The 19,036-nt window shown below is 39.0% G+C and overlaps 1 protein-coding gene across 3 annotated transcripts; it reads left to right on the plus strand.

The window, feature by feature from the left end:
• Positions 1 to 3,127: 3,127 nt before the first annotated feature.
• On the plus strand, positions 3,128 to 18,581 carry LOC118813006 (ret finger protein-like 2). Of its 3 annotated transcripts, XM_036578117.1 has the most exons (10): positions 3,128 to 3,241; positions 3,487 to 3,570; positions 6,309 to 6,416; positions 7,646 to 7,738; positions 8,178 to 8,270; positions 9,559 to 9,651; positions 10,991 to 11,083; positions 14,999 to 15,408; positions 16,309 to 16,875; positions 16,906 to 18,581. In XM_036578117.1, the coding sequence occupies exons 2-9, from the start codon at positions 3,539 to 3,541 to the stop codon at positions 16,824 to 16,826; spliced, it is 1,440 nt and encodes a 479-aa protein (XP_036434010.1). In that variant the 5' UTR covers positions 3,128 to 3,241; positions 3,487 to 3,538; the 3' UTR covers positions 16,827 to 16,875; positions 16,906 to 18,581. The 3 variants fall into 3 exon arrangements, with proteins under 3 accessions (XP_036434010.1, XP_036434009.1, XP_036434011.1); XM_036578116.1 differs by having other exon boundaries at positions 16,309 to 18,581; XM_036578118.1 differs by lacking the exon at positions 9,559 to 9,651 and having other exon boundaries at positions 16,309 to 18,581.
• The last annotated feature ends 455 nt before the right edge of the window (positions 18,582 to 19,036 follow it).

A 19,036-nucleotide genomic window follows, 5' to 3' on the forward strand; every position in this document is an offset into this window, starting at 1 on the left:
TGTTTGAGGAGATTAAAAAATAGTTTGACCTTGTATGCAGGACAGTAATCTGGGTGATCCGGGGGTCCCAGCAGTGGCAAACGGTCAGCGGGGTGTGGACCTTACCAAGCCACCGATATATAGGCTTACTATCTGGGTAAATTGAGCTAGAGACGTTTCAAAGTTTGTAATGCTCAACGTGGCCTCTGTTCACAGGGAAAGTCCCAGCCTTCAATAAAGAAAAGGAGTCAGATTGCTGGTAAATCCGTAAGCAGGAAAGGCCTGATCTCGTTGTGGAGATATGCAACTGCTCAGTAGCCAAAACACGGTGACTGTTTTTGTTAGTAATTTGAGCCAAACAGTACAAACTATTTATGCTGTTTACATCAGATTTTACTGGTAAAAGTCTGGGTTTGAAACGTTAATGGGGCTTTTAGTTTCAGTTTATAGGTCTCTCTTCATTCAAAGAGACAGGAGGTTGGTCTTGTATGACTGGAAATAAACTGTGCACAGACTTTCCTACAAAGACTTTGGTCAAACGCAACATAAGTTGGGGGTGAAGTGAAGGTGTATTGGGGGTGTGTTTGTCATGAGATGGACAGAACATCCTTTGCTGCATCCAAAAACCCTGACAGTTAATGCCTTTTCCTACCAATCCTCCTCCTGTCCTCCTTGACCTGGAAACCAATTTCATAATGCCTTCTTACCAGCTGTCCATGGAGACGAGAGAAGCTGGTCCAAACACGCGCCAAAGCGGCTTCCAACAGAGGATACACAAATGTAGACTGCATAGGAAGACTTTAACAGATCTTAGAGTGACATCACTGCATGCAGGCCCAGAGAGGATGGACAAACATGGAACAATCCGACTATATTTTCTGTGTTTTGTTGATAAAATAATATGAAATAGAATAAAAAAAAAAAAAACAGAGTAAAACACTACAACACATGTTAATCAGCTGGCTCTGTGTAGCAGCTGTGATTATATACAGTGGCAGTAAGGGTGGGCTTTCAAGTAAACGTTGTAATTGGCTCACTTTATCAATAGTCAACATCAAATTTAATGATGTTGAAAGGAATCAGCTGTTTACCCAATTTCAGCTCCCTTCGTCTCCTCCATCCTCCACATTCTTAGAGGGGTAGGAGAGGAGGAGAAGCGAAGGTTTCTGCTCATTCCCAGCATCCGAACAGTTTCTCTCAGGTATACGCTACACTGCGCTGACGACATTAAACAAATGCTGTTCTCTTTGTCCTCCACATAGGTCACTACTACTGTCTGGTGCCTTTTGCTTCCACAGAGTGGATCATGGGGTTCATTATTTAACATGTTAATTAACAACTATATAAATTATAAAACAAACCTTTTCAGTGGAAAACATAATGCAATGTACCTCAAAAATGAATCTTAAACATTTTCTCTGTCACCTTAAGGTGTTCATGCCTTTAGTGTTGTGCCTTCAACTCATTTTACTGACCAGTTTTTTTAGGTATAATCGTAAAAAACATTTCACTCCTCTCTTATTATTTGAACGTTTTTTTTATTTAGTCGCTTCTAGATCAGATCTTTTCATAATCAGATGTGAGGATTTTCCTTATGTCCCACAGATTATTGTCCACTCTGTTATGTATGTATGAAATTATATCCTGACACCTACATTTTGTTCGGTGGGCGCTGAAGTAGCTCCTGTTAGTGTGAGGTGGTCAACCATAGCAGGCTGGAGAATTTGAAGATTTCATCATTTCAAAATCATCATATTAAAAAGTGTGAAATTCTTTGATTTCACTTTTCTCCTCGTCTGGTTCCGCTCACTGTTTCAGAGATTCCAGCCTGTTTACACAGAGGAGCACAGCTCTGGAGACGTGCAGTCAAATCGGCTTTTCTATATCTTTAACATTTAAGGGGTCTTCAGGGGTTCCTTAGTGAAGGGAATGGTCCTATATGGAACCACGAACACTCAAACAACTATTTGCGTGCTTAAATGGTTCTCTGCATGGTGAAATGGTTCTTCGGCTTGATGGAAAATATGTTGTATATGGTTCTATCTAGCACCAAAAAGGGTTCTGCTATTGTTATGATGTCAAGCTTGGAATTAAAAGAAGAACCTTTTTTGGTGCTAGATAAGCACCAAAAGCACACAAATAGTTCTTTAGGTGTTCGTGGTTTTACACAGGACCATTCCCTTCACCAAGGAACCTTTTTAAGAGTGCACTTTAAAGAAGGTAACTGGTTTTGATGAGCATTTTAACCTTTTTGGTCGTCCCATGTTTTCCTCTCTCAGTGTCCAGCGGTCAGCACACATAAACAAACATGGAGACCCTGAAAGAAAAGCCGGATATTTAGGCTACAGGCTGCAAATAAATGTAAATGCAAAGATAAATAAATAAATCACATGGAATGAACAGTTTAACTGTGTTGTAAACAGTTTATAAGCTGACATGTAGTAAAAATGTTTACCATGCAGAGAGTCTTACAGTGGACATTACGCATGCTCTGACATTATTATTATTATCATTATTGTTATTATTATTATTATTATTATTAGTGTCTTCATCTTTTGTCATATTCTAATTTATGTGTCTAATTATTATCATTATTATTGTGTTAATACTGTATTTTAGTAACTTGTGTATCTAGTATTTGCTTAAAGGATCCTACATTTTTCCTGTCTCTTATTTTTCTCTCTGAGCTCCACTTTGTAACATTTGTCTGGCTTTATGTACCAAAAACAGTCATAATTTATTTTATCATTATCATTTTCCAACCTCTCTTTATTCATTAAAATTAAACAGCCATTTACTGAACCTTTAAGGCAGATATATGTAAATGAGCTCTGTTGTGATTGGCTGTCCTATTGGGCTTAATAAAAAAAATCCCCATAACTTCAGTGTTAAAGTGGGCACTTTAATGTGTTCAAATTTTCCAAAACAGTGAAAGAGGTGAACGGAAAACTGCCGGTGTGACTGTTGACTGTGGGTTTATACGTGTTTAACTGTTGTGCTAATTCTTTTATCAGCTCTACAATCACAGAACCTGCATACAGTGCTGTGTTACAGGAAAACAAAGAGTTTTCTGAGAACTCGTCCTCCTTTACCTTTTGAGCAGATCTGGTAAATCTACATTCCATTAAAACAGGAGCAGCTCTAAACTCCGCCTCCTCTCATCTCAGACGACGATGTCTCAGACGAAGGATTAAAGAAAGGCTGTAATGATCAAAACAACTTGGATTGATTATAAGAAAACACCGGGACCAATGATTACAAGGTAAGAGTGTTAGATATCTATATCTATCTGATATCTACTACATCTGCAATTAATTATATCAGATGTTGTTCAGTCCGGATGGTCTACAGTATGAAGCTGCACCTGCTACTGTGCTGAGACTGAAACACGACGTTAAACAGTGATTAACTCTCCATTACAGACTCCTGTAGTTCTATACTGTAGTATCAGCTGTGATTATCAGATCTGTTGGTCTGTATTGATCACTGTTCTAAACGTTTCATTAGCTAAAAACAGGACGGAGCTTTGATCCACCCCATACAGTGACGACATCCAGAAATGAGTTCCTATGAAGAAGAAATGGATGTAAGGTGAGGCACTTCAGTGTTCAGATATCTTAGTGCATTTTACACATTAATAATCCTGATTAAAAGAATGTTTTGGTGAAAAATCCCATCTTAGGCCAAATGTATTAATAAGCCAAGACATGTTTGGTGTGTGAAGTTTGTTTCTTTACTTTATGCACTGGAGCTTTGAGGCTAACGAAATAAAAGTCTGTTACCCAAGGAGATTTTGAGATGCTGCACACGAGGAGGTGACAATTTCAAGGTCCCCAAAAAGACGTAAAGAAAGTACGGCACTGTACTGTTTTCTTTCGTACATGTGATTTTAACACTTACTGAAAGATTCTTAACTGAAAAGTTTGTGAGTTGAACAATAAGCCTCACTGGTTTAGCCTGGTCACCATCAGTAAGAAGAATGAGCTTTTTAAATACGTAATCTTTTGTTTTTTATTGTTATTGTTGAATGGGGTATCCTTGAAAATGATACTTTAAAGTTATCCACCAAAAATTATTCAAAATTACTTGGAAATAAATCTGGTTCCATTATCCTCCACTAAAAGCTGAAGTTTTGGAGTTACAGTGCTTCTTAAAACTTTATGAAGCCTTTAGGGTTTTGCGAATTTTGGCACAAATTTGACCTAAAATGTGATCAGATCTTCATTTGAGTCACAACAATACATAAAGAGAACCCACAAATAACACAAACACATTTATAGTTCTTCATTCATTTGTCGAAGAAAGTGATTCAACATTATATATTTTGGTTGGCAAAAGTATGTGAACCTACAGAATGATCAGTTTGGTGTAGGTAATATTAGGGTCAGGAGGTTCAGTCAATAGGATGTGAGTGTGGCTGACCTTACCCTATTTAAAAAACATCAACTTGAGTCTTCACCATTAAAGTCTGGTCTTTACCGCACACATTTGTTAGCAAATGCTGAGGACCTTGGAAAATCATTAGGCTGGAAGATGTACCAAAACTATTTCTGAAGAATGGAGACTTCACCCCTCCACTGTCAGACAGAGTATGAATGGAGGAGATTCAGCATCACTGTTACCCTAACTGGAGTGGTCAAACATTCTGGGATAACAAAAAGAACTCTATGACATTATCTAAGGATCTGCAGGCCTGCAAACACTGTCTAATGTCAGTGTTTACTAGCACACCATCAGACAAACACTGAACAAGAATAGTATATGTGGAATGACAGCAAGGAGTAAGCCAACACGTTTGAGTAGAAACATCTCTGCTTCCTAAAAACCATCTGGATGATCCAAAAGAATACTGAAATAATGTTTTGTGCATGACAAAAATGTGTCTTTATAGCGTAAATGAGAGATGTTGTGTTTGGAAAACCGAACACTGAATTCCACCATTAGAACCTCATCCCAACTGTGAAACATGGTGGTGGCAGTATCACTGTTTAGCAGAACAGCTTGCCATCATTGAATAGAGCTATGAATTCTGGATTGTAAGAAATTCTACAGAAGAATGTTAAGGCATCCTTGAACTGAACCTCAACAGAAGGTGGTCATGCTGAAGGACAACAAACCTAAAGACACCAGTTAGTCTACAAAGAATGGTTAAAGCAGAAGAAATGCTGTATTTTGGAATGACTGCGTCAAAGACCAGACCATAATCCAATAGAAATGTTAAGGAAGAATCTGTGTGTGGCTTTCATTCAAGAAAGCCCACCAACATAACACAGCTGAAGCAGTTATATAAGAAGAAAAGGGCCAAGATTCCTTGAAGTCAATGTTCAGGGCTGATCAACAGTTTTTGGTTGAAGTCACTGCTGCTCAAGGGGGTCACACCAGTTCCTGATTCACATACTTTTGCCAACAATGACATTTAATAATGAATCACTTTTAATAAATTAATGAAAAACTATATATTCTTCTGTGTTATTTGTTTTATTGGGTTCTCTTTATCTATTGTTATGATTTTAATGAAGATTTGATGAGATTTTAGATCACTTTTCTGTAGTAATTCATAAAATGTTAAAGGGCTCACAAACTTCCAAGCAGCACTGTACCAGATTTTATTCCAACAGTGACCATATGCTACGTTAACGGTAGCTGTCAAATAGAAATTGTGTGTGTTCTCATGATCTACTGCAAATGTACAGCAACAATTTTAACATTCCAGTCAAATTCCATGTTTTTGTTGATTTTCTAAGTGAAAAAAAATTTAACACATCCTCTAAAGAGCGCACACTCAATTATGACATATTCTATTTACTTTAATACACAGTTTCTATATATAAAAATACAACCTAAAATATAAAATGTGCCATAACTTTTGCAACAGCCACATTTCATATATAGAGTTCTTTTTTAATGTGTTAAATTCAGTAAATAAATGGTAATTGTGTATTAAAAGTGCAGTAGTGTGTCTCTGTAGAGGATGTGTTCACTTATTTACACATTTTTAATCAACAAAAAATGCAGTTTGATCAGGGGCGCACAAACTACCCCACAAGCGGTCTGAGTGAAGTACGAAATAATTATTATTAATAATTATTAATAATTCCACCACTGAAGTTCTACAGCTGATAAACGAGTGTGTTTGTGGAGAGCTGTAAATAATGTTTCTGCCCCATACGAGTCACAAACAGCTCATTGTAGAGTTTAGCTTTGTCAGTCAGGATGCAGCGCTGGAGAAGTATTTAAAGAGAAAACTGCATTCGTTTGATTTTTCACATTTAAACTGTAAGAAACACTGTATGGTTCCTCATAAGAATTCTCAATGTTTTCTCCTTAAGCATAATGATGGACAGGCCGAAGTCACCCGGCTGTGTGTCTGCAGCGAGCGGCTGGTCAGCGGATCGACCTATTGACTTTAAAGGAAAGGTTAACCCGGAGGTTAAAAGGTAAACAACCTGCTGTGTGAACTGCTTTGTGTTAATACTAGTTTTACTTATTTCAATTGAGAACTAAACACAGACTCTTAAAACAGATTTGTTTAAAAACCCATTTGCTGGTCTGTACTGGCTGCGTTTTTGAGCTCAAAATGAGCTAAAATTGTCACCCGAACAGTCACTACTGAAACAGACACTACTGAAACAGTCACTACTGAAACATTTGGTAAAGTTTGGGTAGAGTTATGACTGTTTTGGTAGTGACAAAATGTAAAATTCAGTTATTAATTTTATTAAAATAACAATAATTAAGATATAGGGCAAAAGGATTTTAGTCTAAAGTCCAAGTTCAGTTAAAAGTCCCAAATGTTTTTTAACTCAGTTTGAACTAGTTCAGTAGATGATCCCATTAAAGTGGACCTCCATCGGCTGCATGGCGCTCTCACGCTGATAATAATGACCCTGTTGACACAACACAGTATTCTTGGTCAGGCACCAGGAATCCTCACCTGGAACATTTAAAAATAGCCAAATGAAGCTCCTTATACAGCACGATGGAGGATAAGTTTAACTGTAAAGAGAAAGTGAAGTAGAAAGTGGTCCAGTGTCCAAACCAGAATGATAATATCTCTATTGCTCTGAACTCCAATATCTACAGCTGATAAACGAGTCTGTTTGTGGGGATTTTAGTGGGTTTTAAATCATTTTTCTGTCCTTTATGAGTCGAAATCAGCTAATTATAGAGTTTTGCTTCAACATCCAAGATGCAGCACTGTAGAAACGTAAAAATGTCAATATATAGTATATAGATTTTTGTATATTGATATTAAGTCATGCTCTTTATAGTCATATTTACAGCTTGCTGAGTGGGAGTTGGAATTATGGAGCTATAAGAAAATTAAGAGTAGGGCTATGAATATTTCACCATGTTTTTATGCTGTGAAAGGTTCTGCTTACAGAAATGAGTTGAGGTATGTATGTAATTTTTATGTATGTAATAAATTTCTCACAAGCAATTCTGGGCTTAATCTTCCATTACTTGGAGCTGCATTAACCTCGTAGCTCCAGTGATAAAATTCAAAAAGCAAACCTCAGACAACAAACACGCCTCAGGTGATCGACTATATTAAATTGAGGAAAAACTGTGTTCATTTGATTTTTCACATTAAAAATACAAGAAACATTTAAATGTTCCTCATAAGAAGTCTTAATGTTTTCTCCTGAACCACAATGATGGACAGGCCAAAGTCACCTGGCTGTGTGTCTGCAGCGAGCGGCTGGTCAGCGGATCGACCTATTGACTTTAAAGGAAATGTGAACCAGGAGGTTAAAAGGTAAACAATCTGCTTTGTGAACTGCTTTGCACTAAAGCAGCTTTAATGATTCGTTGAGAAATGTAATCATAAAGTTTTCACTGCTGAAAGGCGGAGTTCTTTTAAAGTTAAATTACAAGATTTAAAATCATCAGGAGTTTAATTTTTAAATAAAAAATTGCTGTCACACATTTTCATGTCACTATCAAAACACAAAGAATTTTAGGCTGTAGGCGGAGCCGTATTTCAGTGGTGAGCAGTTAGATCCCATTGTTTTAAAGTAAATGTATCCCAAAGTCTGAAAATCAGTGTGGAACATTAAGAATTGTCACTACATTTGAGGAAATGGAGGGAAAACTTTGTTCATTTCATATTTAATCTTAAAAAATTTATAATAAAACATTGTTAGTTTGCTCATAAGAACTTTTACTGTTTTCTCCTGAACCACAATGACGGACAGGCCGAAGTCACCCGGCTGTGTGTCTGCAGCGAGCGGCTGGTCAGCAGATCGACCTATTGACTTTAAAGGAACAGAGAACATGGATGTTAAAAGGTAAACAATCTGCTTTGTGAACTGCTTTGCACTAAAGCAGCTTTAATGATTTACATTTGTTGAGAAATGTAACCATTAAGTTTTCACTGCTGAAAGGCGGAGTCAGCGATTCTGGAGAACGATTGCTGATATTTGAATTCAGCAGCAAAATAGACACACTCCTCCCTTCAGTGCTCCTTTAGACACTCCGTCCCCCAAATTCATGGATGTGCATTGCCAAGGCGAACAACATTGGGCTGGCAAACTTGTCTTTTCAGATCTTCGTGACCATAAACACAAAGATTAGCAAACGTGACAAAACAATACCGACCTGTTGGTTCTGTGAAACAGCAAAAATGAATTAATGTTGCCCTGAAACAGAGCAGCCTCCTCATCCCTTTTCATGCATTTTAACTCTCAAAGTCAGCTTCTTTTTTACCATCTTCTTGAGTAAACTTGAGTGGTGCAGCAGTTACATTCTGGTGGGAAAATTATAACAAGAGGCACCTGAATGTAACTACTGCACCATTTAAGGTGGAACAGGAAAATGTGAATAGGAAGCGAACTTCAGCCCCATCAGCTCCTGGAGGACTCTCCACCGCCGAAAACTCCCTTGCCTGATCTAAAAACATCTTCAGATCTCCTCCTCTTTGGCTGTTTCTCGGCCATCTCTCCTGCATGGAGCCCCTCCCCTTCCCACTGTGCACGAGCACAAGCGTGTTGCTGAATCATGTTGTTCAGTTCGAACCACTTTGTACGAACCACGCTGTGCATGAACACTGGATTTTTTCCAGCTCAAACACAGTGCTGACAGCTAGCGGACCATGAATTGCATTAACATCACTTACTGCCCCTTTTAGTGTAAAACAAACCAATTTTGACCTCACTGGCTGAGTACTTATTAAGTAATAACTGAAAAAGTCATATATTTTTGTTTTTTATGTGCTTGTTTTAAAGACCTTTTTGATTTCTTTTAAAGATTTTTACAAGATTTAAAATCATCAGGAGTTTAATTTTTAAATAAAAAATGCTGTCACACATTTTCATGTCACTATCAAAACACAAAGAATTTTAGGCTCTAGGGGGAGCCGTATTTCAGTGGTGAGCAGTTAGATCCCATTGTTTTAAAGTAAATGTATCCCAAAGTCTGAAAATCAGTGTGGAACATTAAGAATTGTAACTACATTTGAGGAAATGGAGGGAAAACTTTGTTCATTTCATATTTAATCTTAAAAAATTTATAATAAAACATTGTTAGTTTGCTCATAAGAACTTTTACTGTTTTCTCCTGAACCACAATGACGGACAGGCCGAAGTCACCCGGCTGTGTGTCTGCAGCGAGCGGCTGGTCAGCAGATCGACCTATTGACTTTAAAGGAACAGAGAACATGGATGTTAAAAGGTAAACAATCTGCTTTGTGAACTGCTTTACACTAAAGCAGCTTTAATGATTTACATTCGTTCAGAAATGTAACCATAAAGTTTTCACTGCTGAAAGGCGGAGTCAGCAATTCTGGAGAACGATTGCTGATATTTGAATTCAGCAGCAAAATAAACACACTCCTCCCTTCAGTGCTCCTTTAGAGGCTCCGTCCCCCAAATTCATGGACGTGCATTTCCAAGCGAACGACACTGGGCTGGCTAACTTGTCTTTTCAGACCTTCGTGGCCATAAAACTCTTCACAAATGTTGTACAGACAAACACCATGACATAACACTAGAGTGAACAACCACACAGTAAGTAATGTAGTTAATGTTAGCTAGGTTGTGGGTTAGCAAACTGTCGCTACATTTCCTGATGCAAAGCTAAGCAGTTGCTATAACAACGATTAGCAAATGGGACAAAACAATACCGACCTGTTGGTTCTGTGAAACAGCAGAAATGAGTTAATGTTGCCCTGAAACAGAGCAGCCTCCTCATCCCTTTTCATGCATTTTAACTCTCAAAGTCAGCTTCTTTTTAACCAGCTTCTTTTTGGAAATTAACCCGTTCCATCTCAAATGGTGCAGGAGTTACATTCTAGTAGGAAAATTCAAACAAAAGGCACTCGAATGTAATTACTGTACCATTTAAGGTGAAACGGGAAGCCAACTTCAGCCCCGTCAGCTCTCAGAGGTCTCCACCGCTGAAACGCCCTCGCCTGATCTAAGAACTACTTTCTCAGTCTTTGTTCTTCAGATCGTCTCCTCTTTGGCTGTTTCTCAGCCATCTCTCCTTCTTGACAATGCGTGGAGCTCAGCATGTAGCCCCTCCCCTTCCCACTGTGCACGAGCACGAGCGTTATGTTGTTCAGTCTGAATCACTTTGTAGCAGACTGTGAGGAGAGCTTTGCTGAATTTGGCAAAAAGTGTATTGCATTAACATCACTTAGTGACCTTTGACCTCACTGGTTGAGTACTTGTTAAATAAGAACCAATGAAGTCACATTTTTATTTTTTATGTGATTTTTTAATGACTTCTTTTAAAGTTAAAGTAAAAGATTTTAAATCATCACGAGTTTAATTTTTTAATAAACAATGCTGTCTCCCATTTCCATGTCACTATCAAAACACAAAGAGTTTTAGGCTGTGGGCGGAGCCTCCAAAGTCTGAAAATCAGTGTGGAACATTAAGAATTGAAACTACATTTGAGGAAATGGAGGGAAAACTTTGTTCATTTGATATTTAATGTTATAATGAAACATTGTAAGGTTCCTCATAAGAGCTCTTACTGTTTTCTTCTGAAACACAATGACGGACAGGTCAAAGTCACCCAGCTGTGTGTCTGCAGCGAGCGACTGGTCAGCGGATCGACCTATTGACTTTAAAGAAGCAGATAACCTGGATGTTGAAAGGTAAACAATCTGCTTTGTGAACTGCTTTGCACTAAAGAAGCTTTAGTGATTTTTAAATTAATTGAATTATATTTTTTAATGAAATTGAAATATATATACACTCTTAAAACAGATGTGTTAAAACAGATCATTACTAAGTAGACGCACTGGTGTGATCAGTTGAGGACAACACATTTTGGTTATATTTTCACTTTTACAATTCAGGTAACACAAGTATGTATGTTGTAATTCAACACCACTTTTTAGACTGTATGTATCATTTCTTAACTTTATTATGTACCTGTAGGTAGTTCAGTTCATCTGCCTGCAGTGTCTGGTAGAACCACACATTTTATCAGCTACTGATATTATCAATACACAGTATTATTACTATTCATATTGGGCCCTATTCACCAACCATTCTTAATAAGAAATTTCTTCATAAAACACACTTATACATTTTTTTACGCATTGCAAACCAGTGTTTCTTCTGAGTGTGTGTGGATTCTGTTCTTACATAAGAAGAGATTCTACACACACTCAAGAGCACAAAGGTGAGAACAGTTCTGTGCTTTAAGAACACGTCATGAATCTGACGTAGACTTTTTCTCAGGACCTTTTTCCAAGAACACATTTAAGAACAAACTATTTATTATTCATTTATTATTCATTATTATTAGCACTATTACTACTAATATAATAATATTTCAATAATAAGTATTATTCCTACTATTACTACTACCCCAAACTCAAAAGAGTTGGGACAGTATGTGAAACATTAATAAAAAACAGAAAGCATTAATGCTTTACCTTATAAGCTTCATTGTAAACTTCATTTTGTAAATAAACGTTTATTCCAAATTCGATGCCCGCAACATTCCAAAAAAGTTGGCACAGGAGCATGTTTACCTCTGTGTAACATCACCTTTACCAGTACTTCATAACCGTTTGTGGGCTAAAGACACAAAATGATCCAGTTTTGAAAGCTACATTTTTGACATTCTTTGGTTGTACAAGTCTTCAGCTGTGCAACCGTACAGGGCCTTTGGTGTCATATTTTGTTGCTCTAAAATGTGTTCAGTGATAATGTTGCTTTCACAGATGTGCTGGTCACCCATTAATACCCCCACACACCATGACAGATGCTGGTTTTAAAACTTTATGCTGGTAACAATCTGGATGGTCTTTTTTTGCCTGGAGAACACGACATCCATTATTTCCAAAAATGATCTGAAACGTTGACTCATCAGACCACAATACCATTAAGTTGATAAGATAAAACATTACATCTAGTCTTTGTACTGTTTTTGTACAAATACAGTTCAAAGTAGATTTTAAAGTATTTATGAGGTGGCCTACTTTTCTCTGGCTAGTGTCTGACCTTGTTTTCTACCCATGTGCCATTAATGTTCCCTTTAAAAACAGAAAGTAAGTCATTTGATAACACTTGATACATCATTACAAATACAAAATTAAGGACTCTAAGCTCGATGTAATAAATAAATATCTAAAATAAAAAGCCATATAGCTACAAACCCTATTTCCAGAATAGTTGGGACATTTTCTTAAAAGGCAATAAAGCAATAAAAACAAGAATCTGTGATTTGTTAATTCCTTTAAACCTTTATTTAACTAACAAAGTACAAATAAAAGATGTTCAGTGTTTCACTGACCAACTTAAGTGAATTTTGTAAATATAAACAAATTTGAAGTTTGATGCCTGCACCACACTCAAAAAAGTTGTGTTTACCTCTGTGGTACGTCACCTTTTAATGGTCCTTTTAATTACACTGTTTAATCGTTTGGAAGCTGAGGATACCGACTGTTGCAATTCTGCAAGTGGAATTTTTTGCCCATTCTCTCTTGACACAAGACTTCAGCTGCTCAGCAGTCCATGGTTGTCTTTGTCTGATTCTGCTCTTCAAGATGCGCTGTGCATTTTCAATAGGTGACAGATCTGGACTGCAGGCAGGCCAGTCAAGCTCACACACTCTGTGTCTATGAAGCTACGCTGTTGTAGTATGCGCAGAAAGAGGCCTGGCGCTGTCCTACTGAAATAACCGTGGACCTCCTGGGAAAAACATTAACTTTATGGCAGCATATGTCTCTCTAAAATCCCAACTTACACCTCTGCATCCCACATATGCGAGTCACCCATGCCGTGGGCACTGATGCACCCCCCATTCCATGACAGATGTTGACTTTTGCACCTTTCACTGATAAAGGTCTGGATGGTTCTTTTCCATAACACAATCTGACAGCACAGATTAACAGTGTGTTTTCGACCATCTGCGATGAGCTGAGATAAGCCCAGAGAACTCGGCGGCATTTCTGCATAGAATTGATGTATAGCTTTCTCCTTGTGTGATAGTTTCAAGTCGCATTTCTTGATGCAGTGGTGGACTCTGTTAAGTGAGAACAGTTTTCTGAAGTTCTCCCGAGCTTATGTGGTTATATTTAACACAGTAGCATGATGATTTCTCATGCAGTGTCATCTGAGGGTTTGAAAGTCATGCACATTCAACAGTGGTTTCCGGATTTGCCCTACGCAGACTGAGATTTCTCCAGATAAGATAACATTTTATCAGTCCCACAACAGGGGAAATTCACCGTGCTACAACAGCAAAGGCATAACAAGGCACTCAAGAGAAGAAGCATCAAGAAGTGAATTAACAAACAAGGTATTAACCTTGTTAATTACTTAACAAGGTTACAGTTTGTTACTTATTACCATATAGGCAACATGGGAGTAGTGCTGGTTGTACAGTCTAACAGCAGCAGAAAGGAAGGACCTGCGATAGCCTCCTTCACACACTTGGGGTGAAGCAGCCAGTCACTGAAGGAGCTGCCCAGTGCTGCCAGAGTCTCAGTCATGGGGTGGGAGCTGTTCTCCAGCATGGATGCTAGTCTGGCTAACACCTCCTGTCTCCCACCGCCTGCACTGGGTCTAGCGGGGCTTCCCAGGACAGAGCTGGCCCTCTTAATGAGTCTGTCAAGTCTCTTCCTGTCCACAGTTGAGATGCTGCCCCAGCAGACCACTCCATAAAAGATGGATGATGTCACCACAGTGTCAAAAAAGATCCTCAGGAGCGCCCCCTGCACTCCAAACGACATCAGTCTCCTTAGCAGGTAGAATCTACTCTGGTCTTTCCTGTTAAGTCCACTGTTATCTGACCAATCCAGTGTATTCCTGAGGTGAAAACCCAGGTAATTATAAGAGTCCATTCTCAGTGTTTGTTCTCTGGATGTTCTCGGTAAGTTCGGTACAAAGTGGTGAGCCATGAACCATCTTTGCTTACAGAGACTGAGCATGTGCTGGATGCTTCTTTTATTCCCAATCATGATCCCCTCACCTGTTACCAGTTCACTTGTTTACTGTGGAATGTTTAAAAATGGCATAACTTGAGTATTCTATAACTTTTCACTCTTATTTTGGCTCAGTCCCAACTTTTTTGAGTGTGTTGCAGGTACTAAATTCTAAATTTACAGAACACAAATAAGTTGCTCAGCTTAAATATTAAAACTAATTCCTTTGTATTTTTGTCAGTTAAATAAAGGCTCAAGACAATTAACAAATCCTAAATTGTTTTTATTGTATTTTACAAAATGTCCCAACTTTTCTGGAAATGGGGTTTATGCATTCAAGAAGTGTATTTTAACAAAATGCTTTTAGAATAAATCTGTACGTGGTCTTATGAGAAAGAGTGGGTACACACATACATACAGTGTCCTCTATGTGACAGGGAAGTCAACACTGCTGTTTTATTCATAATTAAGCAGCTAGAATTTAATGTAATAAACGATTAACTATTTCTGGTCATTTATGTACTTATGTATTTTTTTATTACATGTGTGATATGGGTTCTAGCTATGGATTGGCTTAATAAATGTTATGTAAATTGGATATTATCTAAAAGTTTATTTAATTTGTTTTAGTCTGGTCTCTGGGAGGATGTCAGCTGCATGTAGCTACATGTCTATGGCTACTAACCCACCCAATGAAGAACACAGGCCGAGCCCTCACTACGCTGAGGATGGAGACGTGGCCTGTGATCTGTGTGAAGGAAGGAAGTTGAGAGCGTACAAGTCCTGTATGACCTGCCTTGCCTCCTTCTGCGAGGCACATGTCAGAGATCACTACACAGTAGATGCACTGCAGAGACACCTACTGGTGGAGGTCACCAAGAACCTCAACATACTTCAGGAGAACGCTCAGCTGAAGAAAATAATCAAGGAGGAACGGTCAGAGAAGATGGCTCTGAGGAAAGAGATCGCTACACTGAGGCAGATGATCTGTGAACTGAGGCTCCCTGACTACATTTGCAAAGGGAAAATACCTGCAGCAGGTGAGTGAGATGAAGTATCATTCCATCTAGTGAAGACAAGGGATTGTTGGGTTCCACACATGAGCACACTCTGAACTTAAGAACTCTCAGGGCTTTATGTATAAGTGCGAGCGCAGCCACAGCGCAGAATGTGCCTATAGGCGACTGCAATATGCGGCCAAAGTGGGCCTGAGTGTGATACTCTTTCCCTCTATCGTTCAGTGTGATACTCTCTCCCTCTGTCGTTCAGTGTGATACTCTTTCCCTGATTTTCAGTGTGAAACTCTCTCTCCCTCTATCGTTCAGTGTGATACTCTTTCCCTCTATCGTTCAGTGTGATACTCTTTCCCTCTATCGTTCAGTGTGATACTCTCTCCCTGATTTTCAGGGTGATACTCTCTCCCTCTGATATTCAGTGTGATACTCTCTCCCTCTGATATTCAGTGTGAAACTCTCTTTCCCTCTGTCGTTCAGTGTGATACTCTTTCCCTCTATCGTTCAGTGTGATACTCTCTCCCTGATTTTCAGTGTGATACTCTCTCCCTCTGTCGTTCAGTGTGATACTCTCTCCCTCTGATATTCAGTGTGATACTCTCTCTCTCTCTGCCATTCAGTGTGATACTCTCTCTCTCTCTGCCATTCAGTGTGATACTCTCTTTCCCTCTATCGTTCAGTGTGATACTCTCTCCCTCTGTCCCTCTTTTTCAGTGTGATGCTTTCTGAATGTGTCCTGTCCCTCTATCATTCAATGTGCTGCTCTTCTCCTTCACCTCTCTGTTGTGTATCGTGCTGCTTCTCTTCTACCCTCTATTGTTCAGTGTGATGCTCTGAGGTAGCGAATGCTAGCCTTCACCCTTCCAGCTTGGTGTCTAATAGGGAGAGACCTGGATAAGTAAACATTCTGTTATTTTCTCTTCACAGCTAATTTGACGTTGGATCCTGAAACAGCTCACTGCACGCTTGTCTTGTTAGATGACAGAAAACGAGTGCGACTGGGGGAAAGGAAAACAGTTAATCACAGTGCACGGAGATTTGACAAGTATGAGTGCGTCCTGGCCACAGAAAGCTTCAGCTCTGGACGGCACTACTGGGAGGTGGAGGTCAACAAGGAGTTCACTATTGGGGTCACCAGAGAGTCGGCTCAGAGGAAGGGAAAGTTCACCTTCTCACCCAGTGTGGGTTACTGGTGTCTCTATCACTACAGACAGTCCTTCACAGCTCTGGAGGAGCCCAGCAGACCCCTGCCAATCGACACTGCACCCCGGGTGTTGGGGGTCTGTGTCGATGTGGATGAGAAGTGGGTCGCTTTTTATAACGCTGAGACTAAAACTCACATTTACACATTCAGACAGATGAACTTCACAGACGGAGAGAAGATCTATCCTGTTTTCACCACCTTGGAGAAATCAGTGGGCCTGAAGATTAAGACTGTGGGCTGAAATAAATACATTCTAAACAGTGTATTATTCCTACCCATTGAGCTAGGCTAGGCTATCACACGCAGTAGTGGTTGCAGCTTGATTTGATACATCATCTTATAAGCTGAATCAGGTGTGTCCACTTACCCCAGATGTAGTCAACCAGCCAAGACGTGTTTGGTGCCCAAATTTTGCTTCTTTAGTCTAGTGCTGGGGCTACAAGGCTAATGTAGCTAACAAACAGTAGAAGTCAATAGTCACCCAAATCTTTTACGTAAATATCATCCCCCAAATGTCTCTCAAACCAAACCCAGGTCTTCATTAAGGTGGCACAGACTTGTAGATGTGGTTTGGGACACAGTAGGACTTGCTGTGAGCTATAAACATAAACAAAACATCACTGAGTAGCTGAACGCTGCAGTTAGCTGTTTTAGACAACAGGTACGGTGCTGTGCTGAACTCCCTCTCATCATGCAACCAGACGAAAGCTGCAATCAAGATTTCTGTTGAACATAATTTTTAGCGTCCACAAGTCCACTAGTAAACGTGAAGGGGGGCTGGAAATCGGCACAACATCTGTTGTCTAAAACAGCTGGTGGCTGCTATCAGCTACGTGATGATGTTTTGTTCATATTTGTAGCTCACAGTAAGTCATACTGTGCCCTAATCCACATATACAAGTCTGTACCACTTTAATGAAGACCTGGGTGCAGTTTATGCAGGTTCAGACGTATATTTTTGGAAAAGACTTACGTAACTGTTGACTTCTAGTGTTTGTTAGCAACATCAGCCTCGTAGCTCCAGCACTAAACAAAAGATGCAAAATTTGGACCAGACATATCTTGGCTGCGCACCAGTATCTGGGGTCAGTGGACAGTTGTGTACATTTGATTTTTGGCCAAACCAGTCCTTTACTAGCATAACACATTGGTCTTGTATTTTAGATTTATTGTATATTATTCCTGCTCTGATTGGCTGCAGTGTACTATGCCTTGCAGTCAGGTCTGTAATATGGCAGTAGGAGCTGCTGATTGGGCAGATGTAAATAAAAGGGCTTAGGTTAGATACTTCTGCAACCATTTTAGCAAGTTAGCAAGCTATCACACACCAATAGATGATTTTATGTTATCCAACTATGTAACAGTGATGACTACAGCATACCGTCTGAAACAATTTATCCTTACAAACTTTCATGTAATTTTAATATTAGCTACCTGATCAACACTTTCTGTTATCTATGCTTCCTTCATCTATGCTGGAGTTCTGCTTAGTCATGGACATGCAGGGTTGCAGATTTACGTGGAACAAACTGTCAAGTTAGGACTGAAATTCTCAGGGCTGTGGGGAAAAAAAATTAAACTTGAGTTGTTCCCTTTAAATCCTTCAGTAGCTCAACGTTTAATAATTTTCCCACAATTTCCACTCCAATAACTAATAAGTACAGACTGTCTGCAGGAACAACACTCCACATCACTTCAACGGGAATGGGTGGGGCTAACCTGCTGTGCAAGGAGTGGGCGTGGTTAACCTGCTGTGCACTGAATGGGTGGGGCTAGCATGCTTATGCTAAATGGGCGTGGCTAAACTGCCGTAGGTTTTAATTAATGTCAATGTCAGTTGTTTTGATTGATGTCAATGTCGGCTCTTTTGTTGTAGCTGGATTGTAAGTCAGAATGAAAAAAATCCATTTTATTTTAAAAATATGCAAAACAGTTTAGAGGATTGATTTTGTCTCAGGATACATTATATGAACAAACCACTCCAATGCAAATAAAAAGCTGTCCAACAATGTGATATTCTCTTGATTTCTTTAAAGTGTTGTCAATCTCTGATGAGTTTAATATGATTTTTTATGTCATTTATGTCTTATTTTATTTACTTCGTTTTGTCATTTCCTTCCACATGGCAGCAGAGTGGACTTAACATACTTAAGTTGACTGATATATCTGGCTAATAAAATAGTCAGTATTATGGTTGGGCATCAATATTCACATCAATATTTTCAATACAAAAAAGGTTGACAGTGCCTATGCCTGAACTTCAATACTGATACATACATACGTATATATATACATGGGTGTGGCTTAAAGCAGACATGAGTATAAGGTCTTAGAAGTGTGTGTGGCAAAAAGCAAAAATGTGACTGGCTTTCGACAGAGGCTCGCAGGAGAGATGCAGGGCCACTGTGGGTTAGCCAATGTTTCCTAATCCTGGCCCTGGAGCAACACTGA

Source organism: Colossoma macropomum, unplaced genomic scaffold (genome assembly GCF_904425465.1).
Source record: "Colossoma macropomum unplaced genomic scaffold, Colossoma_macropomum, whole genome shotgun sequence".
Taxonomy (NCBI): domain Eukaryota; kingdom Metazoa; phylum Chordata; class Actinopteri; order Characiformes; family Serrasalmidae; genus Colossoma; species Colossoma macropomum.